Source organism: Gavia stellata, chromosome 20 (genome assembly GCF_030936135.1).
Source record: "Gavia stellata isolate bGavSte3 chromosome 20, bGavSte3.hap2, whole genome shotgun sequence".
In the NCBI taxonomy this organism is placed as follows: Eukaryota; Metazoa; Chordata; class Aves; order Gaviiformes; family Gaviidae; genus Gavia; species Gavia stellata.
The window spans coordinates 15,157,982-15,176,440 of NC_082613.1; the positions used below are offsets into that span (position 1 = coordinate 15,157,982).

Sequence of the window (18,459 nt, forward strand, 5' to 3'; positions counted from 1 at the left end):
TGCGATTGCGATGGGTTATTTATAGTCTGTTCTCTCTGCACACGTTGGCCAAACTATTAAAATAAATGCAGGACTTGGCGTCCTACATCGGTTCTTACCCCCCGGCCCGGGGGGGACTCCTGCGGTGCTGCTCTGACGCCGGCTGTGCTCCTCTCCCCGGAGATGCCCAGGGATGTGCAACCACCACTGCCTCATCCGGCCTTCGGAGACCATCCCAAAAATGCACGCTCGGAGAGCGAGGTCCCGCGGGGATACCACAGTCAGCCTGGGGAGATCCATCCCTCGGAGAGTCCCTGCTATGGCATGGAAGGAGGGATTTGGGGCAGTGTAAACCCTATAATCGACACCGACCCACAGAAGGGCTGTTTCAGGGCGCAGCGGGACTCGTCGCAGATGCTTCGTGGAGGTCATCGGAGGCGCAGCCCCTTGTGGGGGATGGGCATGTGCCCTCTGGGGAACCGCACCAATTTCCCACGCTGCACACAAACGGGCTCTAGAAAACCATCTATTCAGCAAAGCCGTGTTTCCGTGACTGTTTTTGTACGATTGCTGGGCTGGAGCCCAATGAGGCGAGTAATTCCCAAATTATTTTTGATCACTTTTTCAATTGGAGGCGAATAATAGAGACGTGATGAATCGTCATTGAGTTTGCAGTGGTGTAGCTGCCTGCCGGCTGCCCGGGGATAAACGAGCGACCCGCTGAACCAGCTTTGTCCCTTAGGGAAAGCTGTTTCGGAAGCTGCTGTCATGGATAGAGCGTGTGATTCCTGCGTCTGCAAGGTTTTATTATGCAAAAAAAGCCACAACATCGCCTGGTGTTCAAGACAGCTCTCAAGTGGCAGTTGGGACCGTCTCCAGTGTCCCCCAGGAGATGGTGCCGGGGGTCCTGGGAGCGGAGCGCGACGGTGCTGTGCCGCTGGGCTGGTACAGCCCTGAATCGGGGTGGCACCCGAGCCCCCCTGACCGGCAGCAGTGGCGAGGCCACAGAGGCCCGGGGAAGGTGTCACCCAGCCCAGGAGAGCCGGAGGCAGTGGGGTCAGCCCCAAACTGCAGTGGCCCCGTCCTGCCCTGCGTGCTGCGCCCCTCGCAAAGGCCCTGGGAAGCGGCTCTGTCTGAGCCGCTGCGGCAAAGCTGAAAAACTTTTGCTGTGCCCGGGTGCGTGGCAGGGAGGAGGATGCCATGTCGAGCAGGGAGGAGCAGCAAATGCTTTGGGTGGGGGGCTGCCCTTGCACCCCCACTCCTCTCCTGGGAGCTGCGGGGGCTGAAGGGCTTTCCTGCAACGGGACACGTGCAAATCCGGAGCTGCCTCAGGTAACTAAAGTCCGGTCGCGATGTCCCAATCCTAACTGCAGTCCTGACTGTACACTGTGGGTCAGCGGTGGCTGACTGCTGCGCGGTCGGATGCGGAAAGAAGAGCAGGGCGGGGCTGGAAGAAATTGCTTGTAAATAGATTGTCTTCCATAATTCTCATGCAACTTTGATGACCGTGTACTAAAATTAACCCCAGTGTAAATGAATGAAATACTAACAGTCATGATTAGAACGATTGCCTTTTTTTTTTTTTTTTAACATGGAATGATAAATGTGAAATTCGGACATGGGAAGACACATTGGCTTGAGGTTTCTATTTTTTTTTTGACATTTAATTCTGTAATAGAAATTTGTTACTTCATTCCTGTGCATAACTTATTTAATGTACTGTATAAAGAAACCCAAACCGTTACAGATGTATTTAGTTTGTTCTACTCAAAAGTAGTCAATAAAAAGACTATATTCATCACACAGCTCCCCCTTCCTCTCTCACAAGGAGCAGAGGTTTGCTGTGGTGCTCGGCTGCTGTCGGGGTTGCTGCAGGAACCCTGCCAGGCCGGGGCCGGGGGAGCTGCGGGGGCCGAAAGCTGCCGCAGGTCCTGGGGGGGACCCCAGCAAAGCCCGGGAGCAAGTGCAGGCAGAGCTGGTGTTCAGCCCCGTACTCGGTGATTTTGGATTTCTTTGCGTTCATGTTTGAATATGTTCTTTGAGCTTTTTATTTTTTTTTCAGTCTGAGCACAGAACAGTCTGCGAGCTGTTGTCGCAGCTGGCTTGCAGCACCAGCCCCGAGTCCCCCCCGCGCACACCTTTGCCTAACGGGCGGATTTCAGGCTCCAGGCTGCTGCGTTTGCAGTAGTTAATCCGGTGGTTAAGAAATCAAAAATTGGGGGCCAGACCCCACGCTAGTGACCCCTGCAGCTAGCCGAGCCAGCAGCTCAGGAGTCCCAAAGCCAGCGCCCGCGGTAGCTCTGCCATTTGCGGCTGCCCTGGGTGCCCATCTCTAAGCCAGCCCTGGCTGTGCCCCGGCACAGCTCGTCCCTTGCCGATGGCCCCAGCGCTTTCCCGATCCCCTCCTGTGTGGCTCCCAGGGTGGGGGACATGGCCTCACAGCTGCCTGAGCAGTGGGCTGGAGCCGCCTCCGCTGACCCGTGATCACCGCAAATGGGGGCTTTGGCCAGGGAAATGAGCAGTCATCAATAATTCGGTAGAAAATGGGGTGCAGGGAGGATGGGTCCCACAGGGCACTGGGTCAGCCTGTGTGCTCACCCCGTCCCCAGGGAGGGGTGGGCATTTGTTCTTTGGTTGCCTGAGCCTGCCAGGGATGGGGTTTGTGGGTGCCCAGCGGAGCTGGCAGCCATGGCTGCTATTACCTTCTCCTAATGAGGGGTTTTCCTGATCCCAGGTCTGCAGCTCACTGCTGGTGTCAGCCAGATCACCCTCCCTGCACCCCAAACCCAGGGAGCCCCGGGAGGCTCCTGCTAGGGCAAAGCAAGCACCCCAAACCCACCTCCCACCCCCCCAGTACAGGGTGGGGGGGGTGACACTGTGCTGGCCGTGCCTGGCACAGCTTGTATGCAGTGTCCCTGGGACAGAGTGTACCCACTGCCCCTGCAGCCACAGATTACCTACATTTTAATTACTGCACCCAGGGATTGGGGAAAACCCAGTCAAATTAATGTTTCTGGGGGTGCTGTTGGGGAGCAGCACCCACAGGGTGTGGGAAAAGAGGCTGGGGTACCCAGGTGAGAGAGGGTTGGGGGTGCAGGCACCTGTGGTGAGCTAGGTGAACCATGCCGGGTGTTGGGGACAGATGGATGCCAGGACAGTGGCATTTTCCATGCCAGCAGGCATTTGCCTGTGGGCATTCACTGCTCTGCCGGTCCCTGCCTGCTACATGCAGCCCTGCTTGTTCCATGCTGTTGGCCAGAGCACGTTTTACACCCGCTCAGCAGAGGATCGGCCTCTGCAGCAGCAACAAAGACACTCCGAGCATGCAACCCACAGACCAGGTGGGCTTTGCTCCACTCCAGCCAAGGGGGCTTCCCCGCTCAGCTCGTGTCCCCCACCACTGACCCCCATCACCATTAACTCAGCTACAACCTCTTTCTGGCAGCACCGAAACTGGTGCTAACTCTGGTTTATGTTACTTGAGCCGCAGGATGAAGCAACAGAGCTACTGGCCATGCTCACCTTCCCCAGGAGGTGTGCAGTGGTTTATTGGGGGGACGTGCACAGCCACGGGCACAGCTGGGGGGAACACGAGCCCAGTCTTGAAGCCATTGCAATGGCTGCACAGGCTCCCGGCGGGGCCAGGGCCGCATCTGGCCCACCGTGCCGGAAACACTTAATTCAATTTTTTTCTATAAAACACTATTCACAATCTGTACGAAGCGGCCCGGCTCCCTGGGCAGAGCCACTGCAGGCCCAGGGTGGCTCTGGGGGGCCGGGCGTAGGGATGCCACAGCTGGCCAGAGCCACGGTCCCTCAGCCACTCCCAGCACCCTGTGGAGCCTTGGCCTGTCCTCAGAGCCAGGAGGAAGAGGAGTATGGGGAGGAAGAGGAGCCGGAGTGTGAGAGGGGCTGAGGGCTGCCGTGACGCAGCAACCAGACCAGTGCTCCCCTGAGGGCTAGGCTGCCACCCCCAAATGCACGGGTGCTGCTGGGGGTGCCCCACACCCCCCAGGCAGCACAGAGACTGTCTTGGTGGGGGCAATAAATAAATTAACATGGAAAGAGCAAAAGAGTAATAACACTGCCAGGGATGACGGGCAGGCAGCCCTGCCGGAACGCAGGAGGGGATGAGGGACAAGGAGGCGACAAACGGGAGGAAAGGTGACGGCTGTGCCGAAGGCTCCACATCCTGCTGCATGCTGACGGCGTCCTGGAAGCGGCTGCCCAGGGTCAGTTGTTGTTCATGATCCACCAAGAGGCTGGGGAGAGAGGGGAAAGGGGTCAGGGACGTGCAGTCGGTGCTGAACAGGGAAGGGGGATTAGGGGTGGCGGAGAGGGGGATCCAGCCCAGCTCGGGGGCAGCTGAGGCTTTTTTGCTGCTCCCTGGCACCCGGCTCTAAAGCACCCACCACGCTGGAGTGGGGAACGTGGCCATGGCACAGTCTGGAACTAGGTAATCCACTTGAGCTGCGGTGACTCTGCAGGGGAGCACTGGGAATGTGGTCAGTGGGACCAGCAGGTCAGGAGGAGCACCGCCAGCGTGGGATTTAGTCCAAATTGTGTTTCATGTTATTTTACACAAGACCCAAAAGTGATAGCAAACTGGGGCTTAATATCTGTCACTAAGCTCTCCCAGTTCCTCACGTCTCGGTCAGGTTTCTGTTGGTACCATGGGGAACATGCATTTTCCCTGAGCTGGTCTCTTCCTGCCTCACCACCATTGAGCTGTAAACCTGGACACAACCACTGGGACTGACCCAGGAAGAGGGCCAGTGCTTTGCAGAGCAGGTTCAGGGCTCAAGTAAAAAGAAAAAGATGAGGCATCAGGTGTATTCAAGACAGGGCTCAGCTTATCTGCTACCCGGGAAGTGCCCCCAGCCGCTTGGCTGTCCTGGCTGGAGAGCAGCCCCCAAGCAGGGACGAGGACCCGCAGTGCTGCCAGCACACACCCCCAAACCTGCCAGGGGAAACGGGTCTCACTCTGGTTTGAAAAACACAATTTAGATCATCCCCGAGCCAATCTCCTGCTCTGGAGGGAGCCAAGGCGCCTGTTCCCCGCACTGCTCCTACCCTCTGCAGAACACCCGGAGCAGGAGTGTGGGACTGTGGGGTCCTGCAGCCCCCCAAGCCAGCCCCATGGCCCCCCTTACCTGGGAAAAGCATGGTGGTCAGCAGCTCCGGGGACTCCAGCAAGCTGATGATGGCCCGCTGGAAAGTCTTGCTGCAGCTGGACTGCAAGTGGCTGTAAAACAGTGTGCAGGGTCAGGAGGGTGCAGGGCTTGCGCGTGCCTCGCGGTTGTAGGAGAGCGGCTGTGTGCTGGGATCCCTACCCATGCATGGGGCACGGGGCTGCTTTTGCGCCTCCCTGAGCAGGACATCCATTCCTGCCCTGCTCCCCAAATCCTTTACCAGGGTGCTCACCCCTTCCACTGCCAACGGCCCCGGGGATGCACTGGGCTGAGCAGTCAGCAGGACAGGCTGTGCAAGGAGGGGGAGCAGTGGGGTCCTGGTGGAGCCCTGAGAGAAAACCCCTTCAGCCCCCCCCAGAACATCTGGACCCAGCCCCGCACAAGGGAAACCTCCAACCTTCTCCACGAAGTCACGTCCTGCCAGAACTCGTAAAGGATGAAGCAGGCCTCGTCTGTCAGCTTGCAGGCAGACACGCTGTGGGGACAGGAGCGACCCTGAGACGGGGCCTGGCAAGCTGGAATGGTGCAGCCACATCGGTCCCGCCAGGCCTGGGAGCGAGGGGCACAGGTCTGCACATGAGCCTCACCATGAGGCTTTCAAAAAGCAGCTTGGATGCATCCATAATCTGTGGCTGCCGGGGCCAACACACGGCTCCAGGGGCTCCTGAACCCAAATCCTTCATGCTTTGCAGTTCCTGCTGCCAGGCAGCAGAGGAGCTTTACAGCTATTAAACTGGTCCTTGCTGCTGCCCAGAAACCAGCATGTTGAGAGTTTTATTAAGTATTTCTTAGCGCGTCCCTAGCACTGCAGCACACAGCCTGACAAAGGAGCTCAGCCTTCCAGCCCTTTGGAGTAGGCATGTGTCATCCCTCGCCCTTCACACCGAGAGAAACTGAGGCACGAGTGCAAGGAGCCGAGATCACAATATAAAACCACAGCTCGCTCCCCCCATTATGATGCTGTTTCACCAGGCAATGCTTCCCACACTCCCTCCTGCCAGAGGAACAGGCTGGGGCTTTCTCCAGCCCATGGGAAGATGGAGGGGGAAGCATCAGGGAGGCGAGAAAGCAAGGCTCAGGGTGCAGGGCCTGGGGAACCACCTGCACTTGGCTGCAGCATCATTAATTCCAGCTGAGGATGAAGGTTTCCTCCAGCTGCTGCTAAGGGCTGCAGGAAGGGACCAAGCCCTGGGAGGGGAGAGCAAAGCAAGACACCTGGCAGCTCCGAGGCTGCGTCCCCCTGCATGGGGGCTACAACGTGCTTTGCAATTCCCTGGCGTGAACCAGGACAGCGGAGTCTCCCCAGGCTTCGCTCCAGCTTTCCACTCACATGGAGAGCCTGCCCATGCAACACTACCCAGTTGTCTACACCAATAGTTCTCATGACAGAAAAGCCCATCAATTCCAAAGAAAAAAAACAGACCATTCTCTCTGCCACACGTATCTTCCTTTTGTTTGGACTGAAAACGCAATTTTGTGCTGTTGGAACTGAAGAGCTGAAAAATGACACTTTAAATGGGAACAGCACGAACATTTTCTGCTGAAAGCGGCTTGAAATCTCCCGTGGGAGAAGGAAAGCGCCTCTCAAAGAGCAGCTGCGCAATCTCCAGGGACACACTGGCAGCGGTGTGTCACTGAAGTCAGATGTGGGCTCCATCCACAGCTCTGTTCGGAGCTCCGGAGCGGTGCTGGGAGGCAGAGCCTTGGTCTCACGCCGGGGTTAGCTTCAGGTGTTCATGTCTGCTTCCCACCAGCACTGCACACACTTTATATAAAGCAATGCTCTGATATGAGCTCTCCCCTTGACTATTCTCCCATTACTTTCAAGTCCTTCAGGGCTGGAGGAATGCATGCATTCTCTTACGTCTGCATGCCACAGCCATTCCTGCTGGCATAAAAACCACCCCCCTCCTTGCCAGACACTAAGTGGTTCTTTCAGGGAGTACCTGCAGCAGGAGATGGGCCAGTACTGCAGGCAGAGATGCTGCTGCAGCTGTGACACTGTCTCATCCTCTCCACAAGATCAAACCTCTGTGCGCAAAGCCCACCCATGCACTGACCAGCACACAAAATACTCCACAAAAAACCCTCTTGCCACCCAAGGGTGCCGTGTTAAAAGCCCGTGTTTCTGGGCAAGCCACACCACAAACAACCCTGCCGCCTGCCACACTTACTGCAGGCAGCTGCTCTGCCCAGCGGTGACCTCCGTGTAGGACCTGAACGCCTGGCGAAACTCCTCAATGCTGCTCGTCGCCACCGAGATCTGCCTCTTTGCCACCAGGATGTGCTGAGAAGGGACAGTGGACAAGCAGCATCAGGAACTAATCTGCCCCTCCTGCCCTCCCTGCTCCCACCCTGCTGCGGGACAAAGCAGTGCCGAGCAAGCACAGCACCAGAGGGGAAGCCGCAAGAAGGGTCTGGCACCACAATCCTGGGGACAACGCCAACATAAAGTGGCTTCTTCCTACCTGGGCAGGTTGCCTTTACAACAAGGACCACACCAACAGGACATGCTCCATCCCCCGGTGCGGGGTCCTGCTCTGGGGCTGCTGCAGTTCCCTGTGTCCTTCCCCCAGCAGAAAGGGGCCTTGGGACCCCTCCACTGGGGCTCTGTATGGTCTGCAGGTGCTCAGAGCAAACCTGGGGGATTTGGGCACTCACAAGCGGAGCGTTGCCTTCCTCTGGGCTGGCCGTGGGCACTGCCCGGGGCTTTCACGGACCTGATGGAGCTGCATTTGCCCTGTGGATGGTCCCACGCCCAGCTCACAGCTTTGACTGCTGTATCGCCAGGCAGCAGACCCCCTGCTAGTCCAAAGCCAGCAGCTCACCCAGCTGACCCCAGTCTTGGGGCACAGGGGCTGTGTGAACGCACATAGGTGTGCCAGAGAGGGGATCTGTGCACACTGCAGGGTTACCTGCAAACAACAAGCAGCAGGACAGGGACTTACTGCATCTCTTCCTTTGCACATTGCTTCCTCCTTCAGTGGCTCCAGGCGTGGGCTCTGCATTTAACACAGCAGGAAAAATCATCATTACTGGGAGAACTTTGCAACATGATAAAACACGGCAGTAACACACAGCCCAGCCCAGCTCAGTGTGACAGACAGGTACCGCTCTCGGAACGTTCCTTTGCGTACCTGGGGGAGAATAGGGATGTGACCTGCACATCTGTGGGGCTCAGTGGGTCCAGACTGACTTGTCAGATCAGCACAGACCATGGAGAAACCAGGGGAGGGTCAGCAGAGCTGAGGGGAGAAGGGGGGCTTTGGAGACAGCAAGGGATGAGCAGCTTTGCAAGCCCGGGTTCGATGAATGGGTGCAGCTCTGTAACGATGCCAGGACTGAACACCAGGGCCACGGGCATGGGGAGAGGTCCCAGCACCGACCTGGCCAGCGCTGAGGTGCGGGGCAGCCCCCAGCCCGCCTCCCCTCTGCCACACACCTTGCACTCTAGTTTCTCGATGAGCTGCTGGAGCCTATTGATCTGTGCCATCCACTGGCTGTTGTCTTCGACACAAACGCCTGCAGGGGAAGGGCAGAGAGGTGTCACCGAAAAAAGCTTGCTTTTTGTCATTGCAAAAGCTTGCTCAGGACCCAGAAAACCACAAAAGCTTCTAAACCTCTGATTTAAACCAAAAAAAAGATTTGTTTTTCTCCTGAAATTTTTCCCACTGGTCAAGAGATACAACATCCCACAGAAGCTCCAGCTGGCCTCTGGGTGCGATGGTCCAGGCTCTGTCCTAGACAAGCCCCCGCTGTCCAGTGCTGCTGCTCCCACACCCACTCCAGGCTCCAGTGGGGCAGAGACACCAACCCAAGGGATGGCCAGGCTGCAGATACCTGTCGTTAGCATCCCGGAATAGGGGTCCGTCGGAGACAGACAGACGTTCTTCTGTCCTCTGCGCCCACATCGTCTCCCTGACCTCAGGCCAACCGAGGTCTCAGATTTCTTTATGTCCTTCCTGAAAGTATAAAATGCAAAAGGAGGGGTTGAAGTCATTCACTATATGGGTCGGCTTCACAGTGGGCTTGGAAAGGGCAGATCCTGCTCCCAGATGTCCCTCCCAGGGGAACCCCGAGTCCTGCCCCATGCTGCAACCCCCATGAGTGGTGGTGGGGAGAGGGGGAGGACCGGCATGTCCCACCCCATTACCTCTCCCGTCCCGCCTGCTCCTCCACGGTGTCCACAGCACACTCGAGCGAGGCCTGGAGGGACTGCAGCTGGTGCATGGTTTCCCGCAGCAGGAAACGGGTCAGGAACTGCTCCATCTTCGAGGAGGTCTCGTACCTCTGCAGGGAAGTGGAGAGGATCTGTCAGATGCCTCCAGCTCTGCATGGAGAGAATAGAACTGCATCTGGAAGGGGTTGGCCCTTAAATAAACCCAACGGGGTGGATTCCAATCAAATTTTTAGTTATTGTAGGAAACAATGACACTGTAGGACAAAAGCATCCTCTGGGTACATGCCTATGAGATCACAACAGGGAATGCACAGCGTGAAACACCCTCTCCCCTGCACGCAAAGCTCCTGGGAGCCACAGCGGACCACAGATGGACATTCCCAAGCCACAAGGTAAAGGCTGCTTGCAGAAATAGCCCCCAGCTCCGGGGAGAGCTCCAGGGCAGGCAGAGCACCCCTTTCTGCACCCAATGGTTCACACACTGCTCTGCTTGCACTGGGGCTCTTGGGACAAGGCTGGTGGGGCTGAGAGCCTGCAGCAGCCCCCCCCGCGCAGGCAGCCACTACCAGTGAGCACCCCACCACTGGCACGACAGGGTGGCGGGCTGGTTTCATGCCCTCTCTCCCCAAGAAGACAGTGCCAAGCCTCTCTGCTCCAACAGGAAGAGATCCTGCTGAATTTGCAACGTGCGCTTGTGCTTGGGGCCACCCCACAGCCTGTCTCCACATTACCCACTGAGCGTGAGTGACAGCCCCTGCAAGCCCCAGCCCATCCACCCTAGGGCACTGGAGGTGTCCGGCAAGAACATGGGGCTGCATGCCCAGGCAGGTCCAGGGGGGCACACAGGAAGCACTGGGGAGAATGCATCCTGGCAAGAAGGCAGTTGTCCCAGAGGGCACCCAAACAGTGGGTCAGGATGCACGCCATGCCCCAGGAGCACGTCTGAGAAGCACAGGGAGCTAGGGAAGTGCGTGGACACACACACAGGCACCCCAAACTCCTTCCTTCCTTTGCCAGCTGTGACCACAGATCCTCCTGGGCAAAAATCTGGGTGCAACGAACAGCCGCAGCCTGGAGTATGGCTCCTTTCCACGTGCTATGGGTTCTGCTGGCAGCACCATTCCCTGCAGCCTGGTCCAACCACTCTACATTCCTGTCCAATTTTCACTTGCTTCCTTAAAACCACCCGGAGTTTTATCCTTGCGCTGTTAGACGAGCTAAGGGCCTGGGGCAAATCTCCAGCCCCCAGGCATGGAGACAAAGTACCCAAGGAGGGATGCTCAGCGAGGCAGGGAGCAAGGAGACAGAAGGAAAGGCTGAGGCATGTACCCAGAGACAGAAACTTCTAGGGCAGGCACAGTCGTCCTCTGCTGGGGCTGAGCCGCAGTCTCCCTTGCAGAGCAGGTAGCTGGTCTGGTTTGCCCCCACAAGACTTCTCTTGTTCCACTGCAGGGTGAGGCTCTTCCTCCCTCCCTGGCGTCCCTCGGGAGTGCCAGTCATGCCAAAGCCTGCAGTCGTCATGGACAACGGCAGCAGCTTCACCCGGGCAGGCTTTCCAGGCCAGAAGAAGCCCACGTTTGTGCTAAGGACCGTGTCACTGCATCCCTGCAGTGCAGGCATGATGTAGGAAACCCAGCGGCATCCCACTACTGCTGAAAGCACGGTGGGCTTCACCACAGCACCCAGGACTTACCCACTCAAGCACGGCATTATTGAAGACTGGGATGGTGTGGAGCCACCTCTCCTTCTGTGGCCTGAAAGTCCTCCCAGAAGAACAGCCCGTGCTCATGGCCGAATCCCCTTCTTGCCCCTCCACCAAGAGGGAAAAGTTGGCAGAGGTGCTTTTTGAGAGCTTTGGGGTGCCAGTCCTGCACATGGTTAACACCGGGTTCCTCTCCCTCTGTGCCTATGGCAGAGTCACCGGTCTGGCCGTGGAGGCTGGGGCAGGAGTGTCCCATGTCATCTCCGTCTGCCTGGGCCATACCTGGAGGGAGGCCACTTACCGCCTCGGGGTGGCTGGTGGCTGCCTCTCCAGCTACCTGCACAGCCTGCTGATGGAGAGCCCCAACGACCCCTCAGTGCTGAAGGCCTTGAAGAAGACAGTGATCCAGCTGAAGAAGCTATGCTGCTATGTCTCCATGGACTACGAAGAGACCTCCATGACCAAGGTAACCATCATCCAGGCAGATTTCAGGCCCCTGATGGGCACTGGATAACCCTGGACAAGGAGCTGTTCTGCTGCCCAGAACCGCTCTTCCAACTGAAGCTACTCCACCAAAGCTCCCCAGGGCTCCACCACTTGGCCTTGCAGAGCCTCCAGAAGGTACCTGACCATGCCAGGAAGGACACAGTGGGTAACATCGTGCTGTCAGGGGGCTCCTCGATGTTTCCTGGCTTTCCCGAGAGGATGTGCTTAGAGTTGAACACCCTGTTCCATGGAACGGGCTGCCAGATTCAGGTCCTGGCAAGCCCGGAGAGGGGCACAGCAGCCTGGGCAGGGGGCTCGATGGCAGCATCGCTCACATCCTTCCAGCACACATGGATGGCAAAGGGTGAGTACCAGGAGCATGGTGCCGAGTACGTGCACAAGATATTCCAGTAGGCAGGCGACGACCGTGCATTCAAAGCATCCCACCAGCGGGGCATAGCTTCTCCTGCAGAAGGAGGGTCTCTGAAACACTGCCTTGCTCCGGGCAGAGCTGTGGCGGAGGTGGTGACCAAGGGCCAGCATCTGCGCTGCTGCAGGAGTGCGAAGTCAATTCAAATGCTCCAAAAGAAGTAAATTGCCTTTCATTTACACTCCGAGTAATTTCTGTGCCTATCCACGATCACTCTAATAAGCATGTGTCCAATCAGGCTGGCAACACAATCACGGCTCATGCTGTGAATTCAGGATATGCCAACTGCCCAGGTACAGCCAGTCAATAGCCAAGCCCCGATGCTCCAGGCCGGAGGCCGTGCACATCTAGAGCACTGCAGCAAAGCTGTTCTTTTTGAAGGCAATGCCTGCAGCTGCCGGCATGGGGAAGGGGGCTGCTCTAGCAGGCAGAAAAGCTCCTTCCAGCAGTCAGTGAATGCAGCAGGACCCCCAAGGTCTGTGGGGAGCCACAGGGGTGGGAGGAAAAAGCTGAGGAGGAGAAGGTCCACACAGCACCTGCACTGCAGCAACTTTACTATGGAAGGTGATTTTTGATCTTGGCACTGACGTCGCCTATAAAGCCAAGAACCGGGCTGACCTCGTGGCCGGCATCGATGAGTTTCTGGATCAGGTCACGGTCTTGCCGCCTGGAGAGTGGGATCCATCGATCCGAATCGAGCCCCCGAAAAACGTCCCTTCGCAGGTGGGTGCTGCGGTGGAGGGAGGTGCGAGGGGGACGGGCAGGACGGCAGGCAGCTGGGGATGCTGTTCAGGGGTCCAGATTCACCAGGTCCCTGTTTGACACAGTCACATGGCCAGACCAGAAGCAAAACAAGCCAGTGGTTACAAATAGCTGTCTTTCTCTTATTTCCATTTGAACAGGAAAAAAGGAAGATGCCAGGAGCTCTCGATGACAGTGCTTCTGACAGTGAGCCGGAGAAGCACAGCGGTCCTGAACTGGAGCGGACGGGAAGGTGCAAGCTTTGATAGTTTGGGGTGTTTTTTTCTGCTTGCCTCCCAAATCTGAGCATGCACCTTGCCTTTGAGCAGGTTTTTGGGGTTAGTTGGTTCAGTGAAGGGGCTCCACATGCCCAGCTGGGTCCCTGGGCTGGGCAGGTGGGAGATGTGGGCAGCTGGGCTCAGCCACAGCATCAGTGCACACAGGTTTTCTTGATTTGGGGTGGAAGCAGATGTGCAAATACCTCCAGGTAGAGCTCTGCTGCTTCTCAGAGCAAGGGAGTGTTGCAATAAGAGGGGATGGGCTCTCAGGTTAGGTCTTGTTTTTTCTTTTTTCTTCTTTTTATTTTTGTTGTTGGAGGGCATTTTGGCGTGCCTCAGTTTCTAGTGGGTGTAAAAAGGGAGAAGGAGACGGCTTCTTTTCAGCACTGAAAATTACTCCATGCTTGTGATTGCCCTTCTGCAGCCAAGAAAAGTCCATGTGGTCTTGCAGGAGAACTGTCTCTATTTTGTCCTTCTTCCAGGCTCTTTGGAGGTTTGATCCTGGATGTGAAGCGAAAAGCCCCGTGGTTCTGGAGCGACTTTCGGGATGGTCTGAGGCTGCAGTGTCTGGCGTCCTTCCTCTTCCTCTACTGTGCCTGCATGTCCCCTGTCATCACCTTTGGGGGACTGCTGGGGGAGGCGACCGATGGCCACATAGTGAGCAGCTCTCTCTGTTGGGTGGCACGGGGGAGGATAAAACTCATGCAAAAGTCCTTGCTGCAGTGAGTTTGCTCTGGGTTTTTTTTCCCCCTAATGCTTTCTGTACTCACTGCTGCCTCTCTTCCCCGGACAGAGTGCCATGGAGTCGCTGCTGGGCGCCTCCATGACCGGCGTGGTGTTTTCCCTCTTTGCTGGCCAACCTCTCACCATCCTCGGCAGCACCGGACCCGTGCTCGTCTTTGAGAAGATCCTCTACAAATTCTGCAAGTAAGGCTGGTTGCTGCGGCCGGGTGCTGTGAGAGCCTTCAGAAGGCAGCGGGGATGGAGAAAAGATGTTTGTCTTTCATTTCTCTCAGCGGCAGTTGTTCGATTGAAGTTGTCTTGTGTGTCACAGATGCTGCACGCTGCTGCTTTAGTATGTGATGGTGCGAGAGCCCTGGCTCTCTGAAGGATGGATGGGGTCATTTGGGGGTTTTAGGCTTAAAGCGAAGCAGCTGGAGGAGGAGAAACCACAAGGATGTGGATGCCCAAGATGGGCTGCACAAGGAAGAGGAGACAAATCACTCTGGTTTGGGAATGGGGGAAGATTTGCTTCCCTCTGAGTACAAAACAAGGCACTTCTTAGCCTGATTGTTGCTGGAAGTGGAAATACATTTTGCTCAGGTAGCCAAATAGTCTACTGCTGAAATGTTGTGAGTTTGGATGATTTCATTGAAAAAGTAGGAGTTTTTCATGTGAAATGGGTATTTTCCATGACAGTCCTTCTGCTGTGATGACTTCGATGTGAGATGAACCACCCTTATTGGCTCAGCACCGGGTACAGAGGATGAGCTGGTGAAAACCAGGGAACTGAATTCGCTCTTTGTAATTTTGGTACTTCAGGGAGCCAATTCAGCTCATTGAACAGGCAGAAAAGCACTTACCTGGCTTTGCTGCTGCTTTAGTGAACAGACTCAGCTTAGCAGACGATTACAAAAGGATCAGAGGTTGCATGGGGGAAGCAGCTGGGAAGCACTGCCCAGCTGTGAGAGCAGACTCCTCTCCCCATGGCCAGCCCCCGTGCCCAGCTCCTCAAGGGACACAGAAACGACGGGACATCACTGAGCATTAAGAGAGACAGGACTGGCAGCGGGAGGTCAAGGAAGGAGTCTCCACATGATGCAGGAAGCCTGGTTGCTCCAAAGGAGCATCCACCAGGAGAGGTCAACCCCTTCCCTTGACAAGACAAGGACACAGACTGGACCAGAGTCACCTCTGCCTTCCCTGTGGGGTCCTCATGACAGCCCCCAAGGCTGTGGCACAAACCAGGAGCTAGGCTGCCTTCACCCCCCCCAAGCACCATGAACCCCCTCTTTCATGTCCAAAATAGAGTCCGGCAATGCTACCACATTACTCAGGTCAAACATTTCCAATTCCTACTGTGTTTCTCTCCAACACATGGCAGAACTGAGGATCTTGAGTTCCAGCAGCTCTGCACAAAAGCATGTGGATGTAACCTTTCTGATGCTGGTGTCAAAAATCTGTTGGGGGGGCAAGGGGAGGGTCTTGAGCCCCACATGGTTTTCTGGTTCATCTGCACCACAGCCGAGCCACCTGCCCAGTCCCGAAGCTGCATTCACCTGGGGCACAGCTGCAGCTGGCCGGGAGGGGAAGGTAGGTGGAGAGGATGCTCATCTACCAAGCACTGCCCTGCGCTCATGCTGGAGTGGGCAAAGGACAGCCACAGCTACTCCCCACACCCCCCCACCACCTGGGTGAGCAGAGCCCTCCGCCCAGCAACCCCGCTGCCAGTGGGTTTTCATCCATGCTTGAAAATTAATCTCATTTTTCTGCCAGAAGAAGATGATGGCAGCAAAGCCAATCCGATACGGCCGTGGGAAGCTGAGCTCCAGCTCTGCATCTCCAGCCTTTCCCCAGCCAAGCATCCCACCAGCTTCCACAAGCCTTCCTTCCCCACAGCCCCCTTAGATGGAGAGCACGGGGCCGGGGACCCCAAGCAGGGACCCTGCCGCTCCCCCTGCCCACTCCTGCACCTCCTCGCTCCCAAGGGGTGCAGGCACTGAAATTCCCGCCAGCACCGCTCCTCTGTGCTTGCTCAGCTCCCGCCAGGCCAGACACACATTCCCTGCTTACAGGGGAACAACTGACACTCAAACCTCCCCAGGACAAGCCTAAGAAAGAAAGGTGAAGAATACTAATTGGCTGAGTCCCCACTGGGGCGCAGCGGAAAGGATGCATTATTCATCCACCGCATGGCCGGGCACAGTCCGTTTCATTTCAGGAGCTGGTCCAAATCCAAACACTGTCACCACTCTTTCAGCACAGAGAGCACTTCCCACAGCAAGCAGCCCCCGCAGCCGTGTGGAGCCGCTTAATGAGGTGCACTCCCATCTCCGATGCATCCTCCCCAGCCCCCCGCCAGGGCTGGCTGTGGCCCCCACAGCCCTGGCATATGGGCGCTTCCCCTTGCACGGGAGCAGGATGCTTCTCCCCAACCACATCGCTCCCCTTCAAAGGGCCAGGTGCTGGGAGAAGCCCCAGTGTGAAGCCAGCCTCCCAGCACTCCTCATCCTCTCAACTTTCATCCTGAAGATGGCCTAATTCTGATGTCCTCTGTGGATGATGTTGGTGGATGGAGTTTTATCTCAGGAGCAGGCAGCTGCTCCCACCAACATCGTGTCACGGCTGCAGGGAACACATTCAGCCTGCCCTGAGCCCCGCAGCTCGCCCCAGCGCAGTCTTTACACCCCTAACACACAGGCACAGGCACCAGCCTGGGGTGCCACCCCCCAAAACCCAACTACCAGCCCAAGGCACACCATGCTCAGAGGGGACTCTGCCCTGAAGCTCGCTGTGCAGAGGTCTCCCTGTCCTCCTGGTCCCAGCACGCCCCAGCCCACCTTGCAAGGGCAAGGCAGGATCCCACACGGACACGTCAATATTTCGGGCGAGCATTGCACGCAACAAGCCAGCTGCCTCCTGTCTCTCGCCTCGTCAAACACAGCACGCCCAGGGGAACGTGCTGGAGAGAAGGATGGAAATAACCATCTCTCAAGAGAGCCCCAAATGCTGTTTCACCCTTCTGCATTGACTTAGAAAATTTCAAGCCAGGGGAGGGAATCAATTGAAAAATGCACCTTCCCTTCAGTTTAGCTGCCCGGCGCCCTTTACACTCCTCACTTTGGGGCAAACAACGAAAACCCTCTTCTCAGGTGTTGCACCATGCAGTTCAAACCCCTCTGTAAATAGAGGCTCAATAAAAACGTGCTCTGTCTCACTAAGCACAGCATTTTCTGCTCATAGCAAAGACTCATGGAAAAGAGTCACAGAGGAAATAATTCAGCAAGCACGACACAAGGCTTTTTGGTCGTGGACTGGTATTTCAGGTCCATTGACCCAGATGAAAATCCGAAAGTTGCCAAGAGCTGCTATAAGTCTGCTTTTGAGAGGTTTTATTAGTTTCTTATGATAATAATTAGGCTTGGGACAGAATGGAATAGGTGATCGCATAATTCCCACCAAAGAAGAAATAAGAGCACCTGACTTGGAGAGGTATTTATGGGCTAGTTTGCAGTGTCTGCAAACTGGAGAATGGAAAAATTTTAGCATACAGGTCCCCTGTGAGAAATATCAGGCTGTTTCCCAAGGTACTTCCACAGCTGACTTCTTACTCTGACGCTATTATATTGCAAATGCAAAGTTTAGTCACAAGACAAGCTTTAATTAGTATAGTGCAGCATAGCTACCAAGTTATATTTTACAAATGTAAGTGGGAATGACAGAATTTGGAGAAAAACCCTCTTGAAAAGACATCTTTTCCTTACCATGTTTCTACCAACCCAGTGATGGGAACATAGGAACCCCTAATGATTTGGTTTCCTCCTGCCAACCTCTGGATCCATAAAAGACCACAAGCAGGTTTGCTGCCCACACGTACACTATTTCCTACAGTAATTGCAGTCACTTACACAGTGAGAAGGACGAACCCAGCTTGTGTTTCCCATGCTTTATCGCAGTGTTTATCCTGCAGTCGACAATGCACACGGCAGGCAGCAGATCGAGGAGCCTGCCAGCAAGGAGACAGACGCTAAGACGCACCATTGATCCACGCCGGGTACCCTGGCCCACAGCAACCACGACGGCACGCACGGAGGTGGGAATCCTCGATACCAAAAAGACATTTGGTAGCACTGCTTCAAAGCGCAGCTCCCAAACACAAAGCCACGGCATATTCCCTCTGAAGTTTGGTTTTCTTATTTCCCTCTCTCTCCTCCCTGTAGCTCACTGCCCTGGCATGGTCTCAGCAAGCCTAGTGCATCTCCCAGGCTCCGCTTTTGTTGTGCTAAAGAAGCAGTCCATGCTCTCTGTCTGTTTTCCTGTTTGTAAAGTGGGCTCGTATTTTCATAAGCCTTTTACAGCTGTGGGGTAAGTACCTGGAGGATTCAGCGGTGAGCAATTCTGTGGCAGCAGAAGTAAGGAACTACCAGAGATGGACCATGCCCTACCAGAGATGCTGTGGTTCAACTGAAGAGACCCAGCTCAAGTCAGAGATTCCTTTCTTCTTCTTCTAGCTGGTCCAGTTATCACTGCCTACTCGGGAGTCACATGAAGCTCTCTTAAATACAGCCTGGGGGAAAATGGGCAGGGACTGAAGATCCTCCAACATCTGTTGACTGCACAGCCCTGTTCTAGAAGCACAGCTTTATGGTGAGGGACCTTTGAGCGGGCAGGTCTCTTCCAGTTCGCTCAGCAGACAGCACAGTAGCATCTCCAGCAAAGGCAGCTTCCCAGGATGAAGTTTCGTGCGACTC

The 18,459-nt window shown here is 56.0% G+C and overlaps 2 protein-coding genes across 2 annotated transcripts in view; one reads left to right on the plus strand and one right to left on the minus strand.

The window, feature by feature from the left end:
* Positions 1–4,212: 4,212 nt before the first annotated feature.
* The window catches only part of NECAB3 (N-terminal EF-hand calcium binding protein 3), a 30,002-nt gene continuing 15,755 nt past the window's right edge, over positions 4,213–18,459 (minus strand). The window contains exons 6-13 of the mRNA XM_059827309.1: positions 9,325–9,461; positions 9,012–9,133; positions 8,614–8,693; positions 8,120–8,173; positions 7,346–7,458; positions 5,569–5,646; positions 5,133–5,224; positions 4,213–4,241 (exon numbers count right to left, since the gene is read on the minus strand). Coding sequence (XP_059683292.1) covers positions 4,213–4,241; positions 5,133–5,224; positions 5,569–5,646; positions 7,346–7,458; positions 8,120–8,173; positions 8,614–8,693; positions 9,012–9,133; positions 9,325–9,461 — 705 coding nt within the window. The remainder of the gene's footprint in view (positions 4,242–5,132; positions 5,225–5,568; positions 5,647–7,345; positions 7,459–8,119; positions 8,174–8,613; positions 8,694–9,011; positions 9,134–9,324; positions 9,462–18,459) is intronic.
* Positions 10,850–11,953, plus strand: ACTL10 (actin like 10). Its single transcript, XM_059827026.1, is given in 3 exon segments — positions 10,850–11,076; positions 11,078–11,496; positions 11,499–11,953. Coding segments are annotated over 3 exon segments (1,101 nt in total).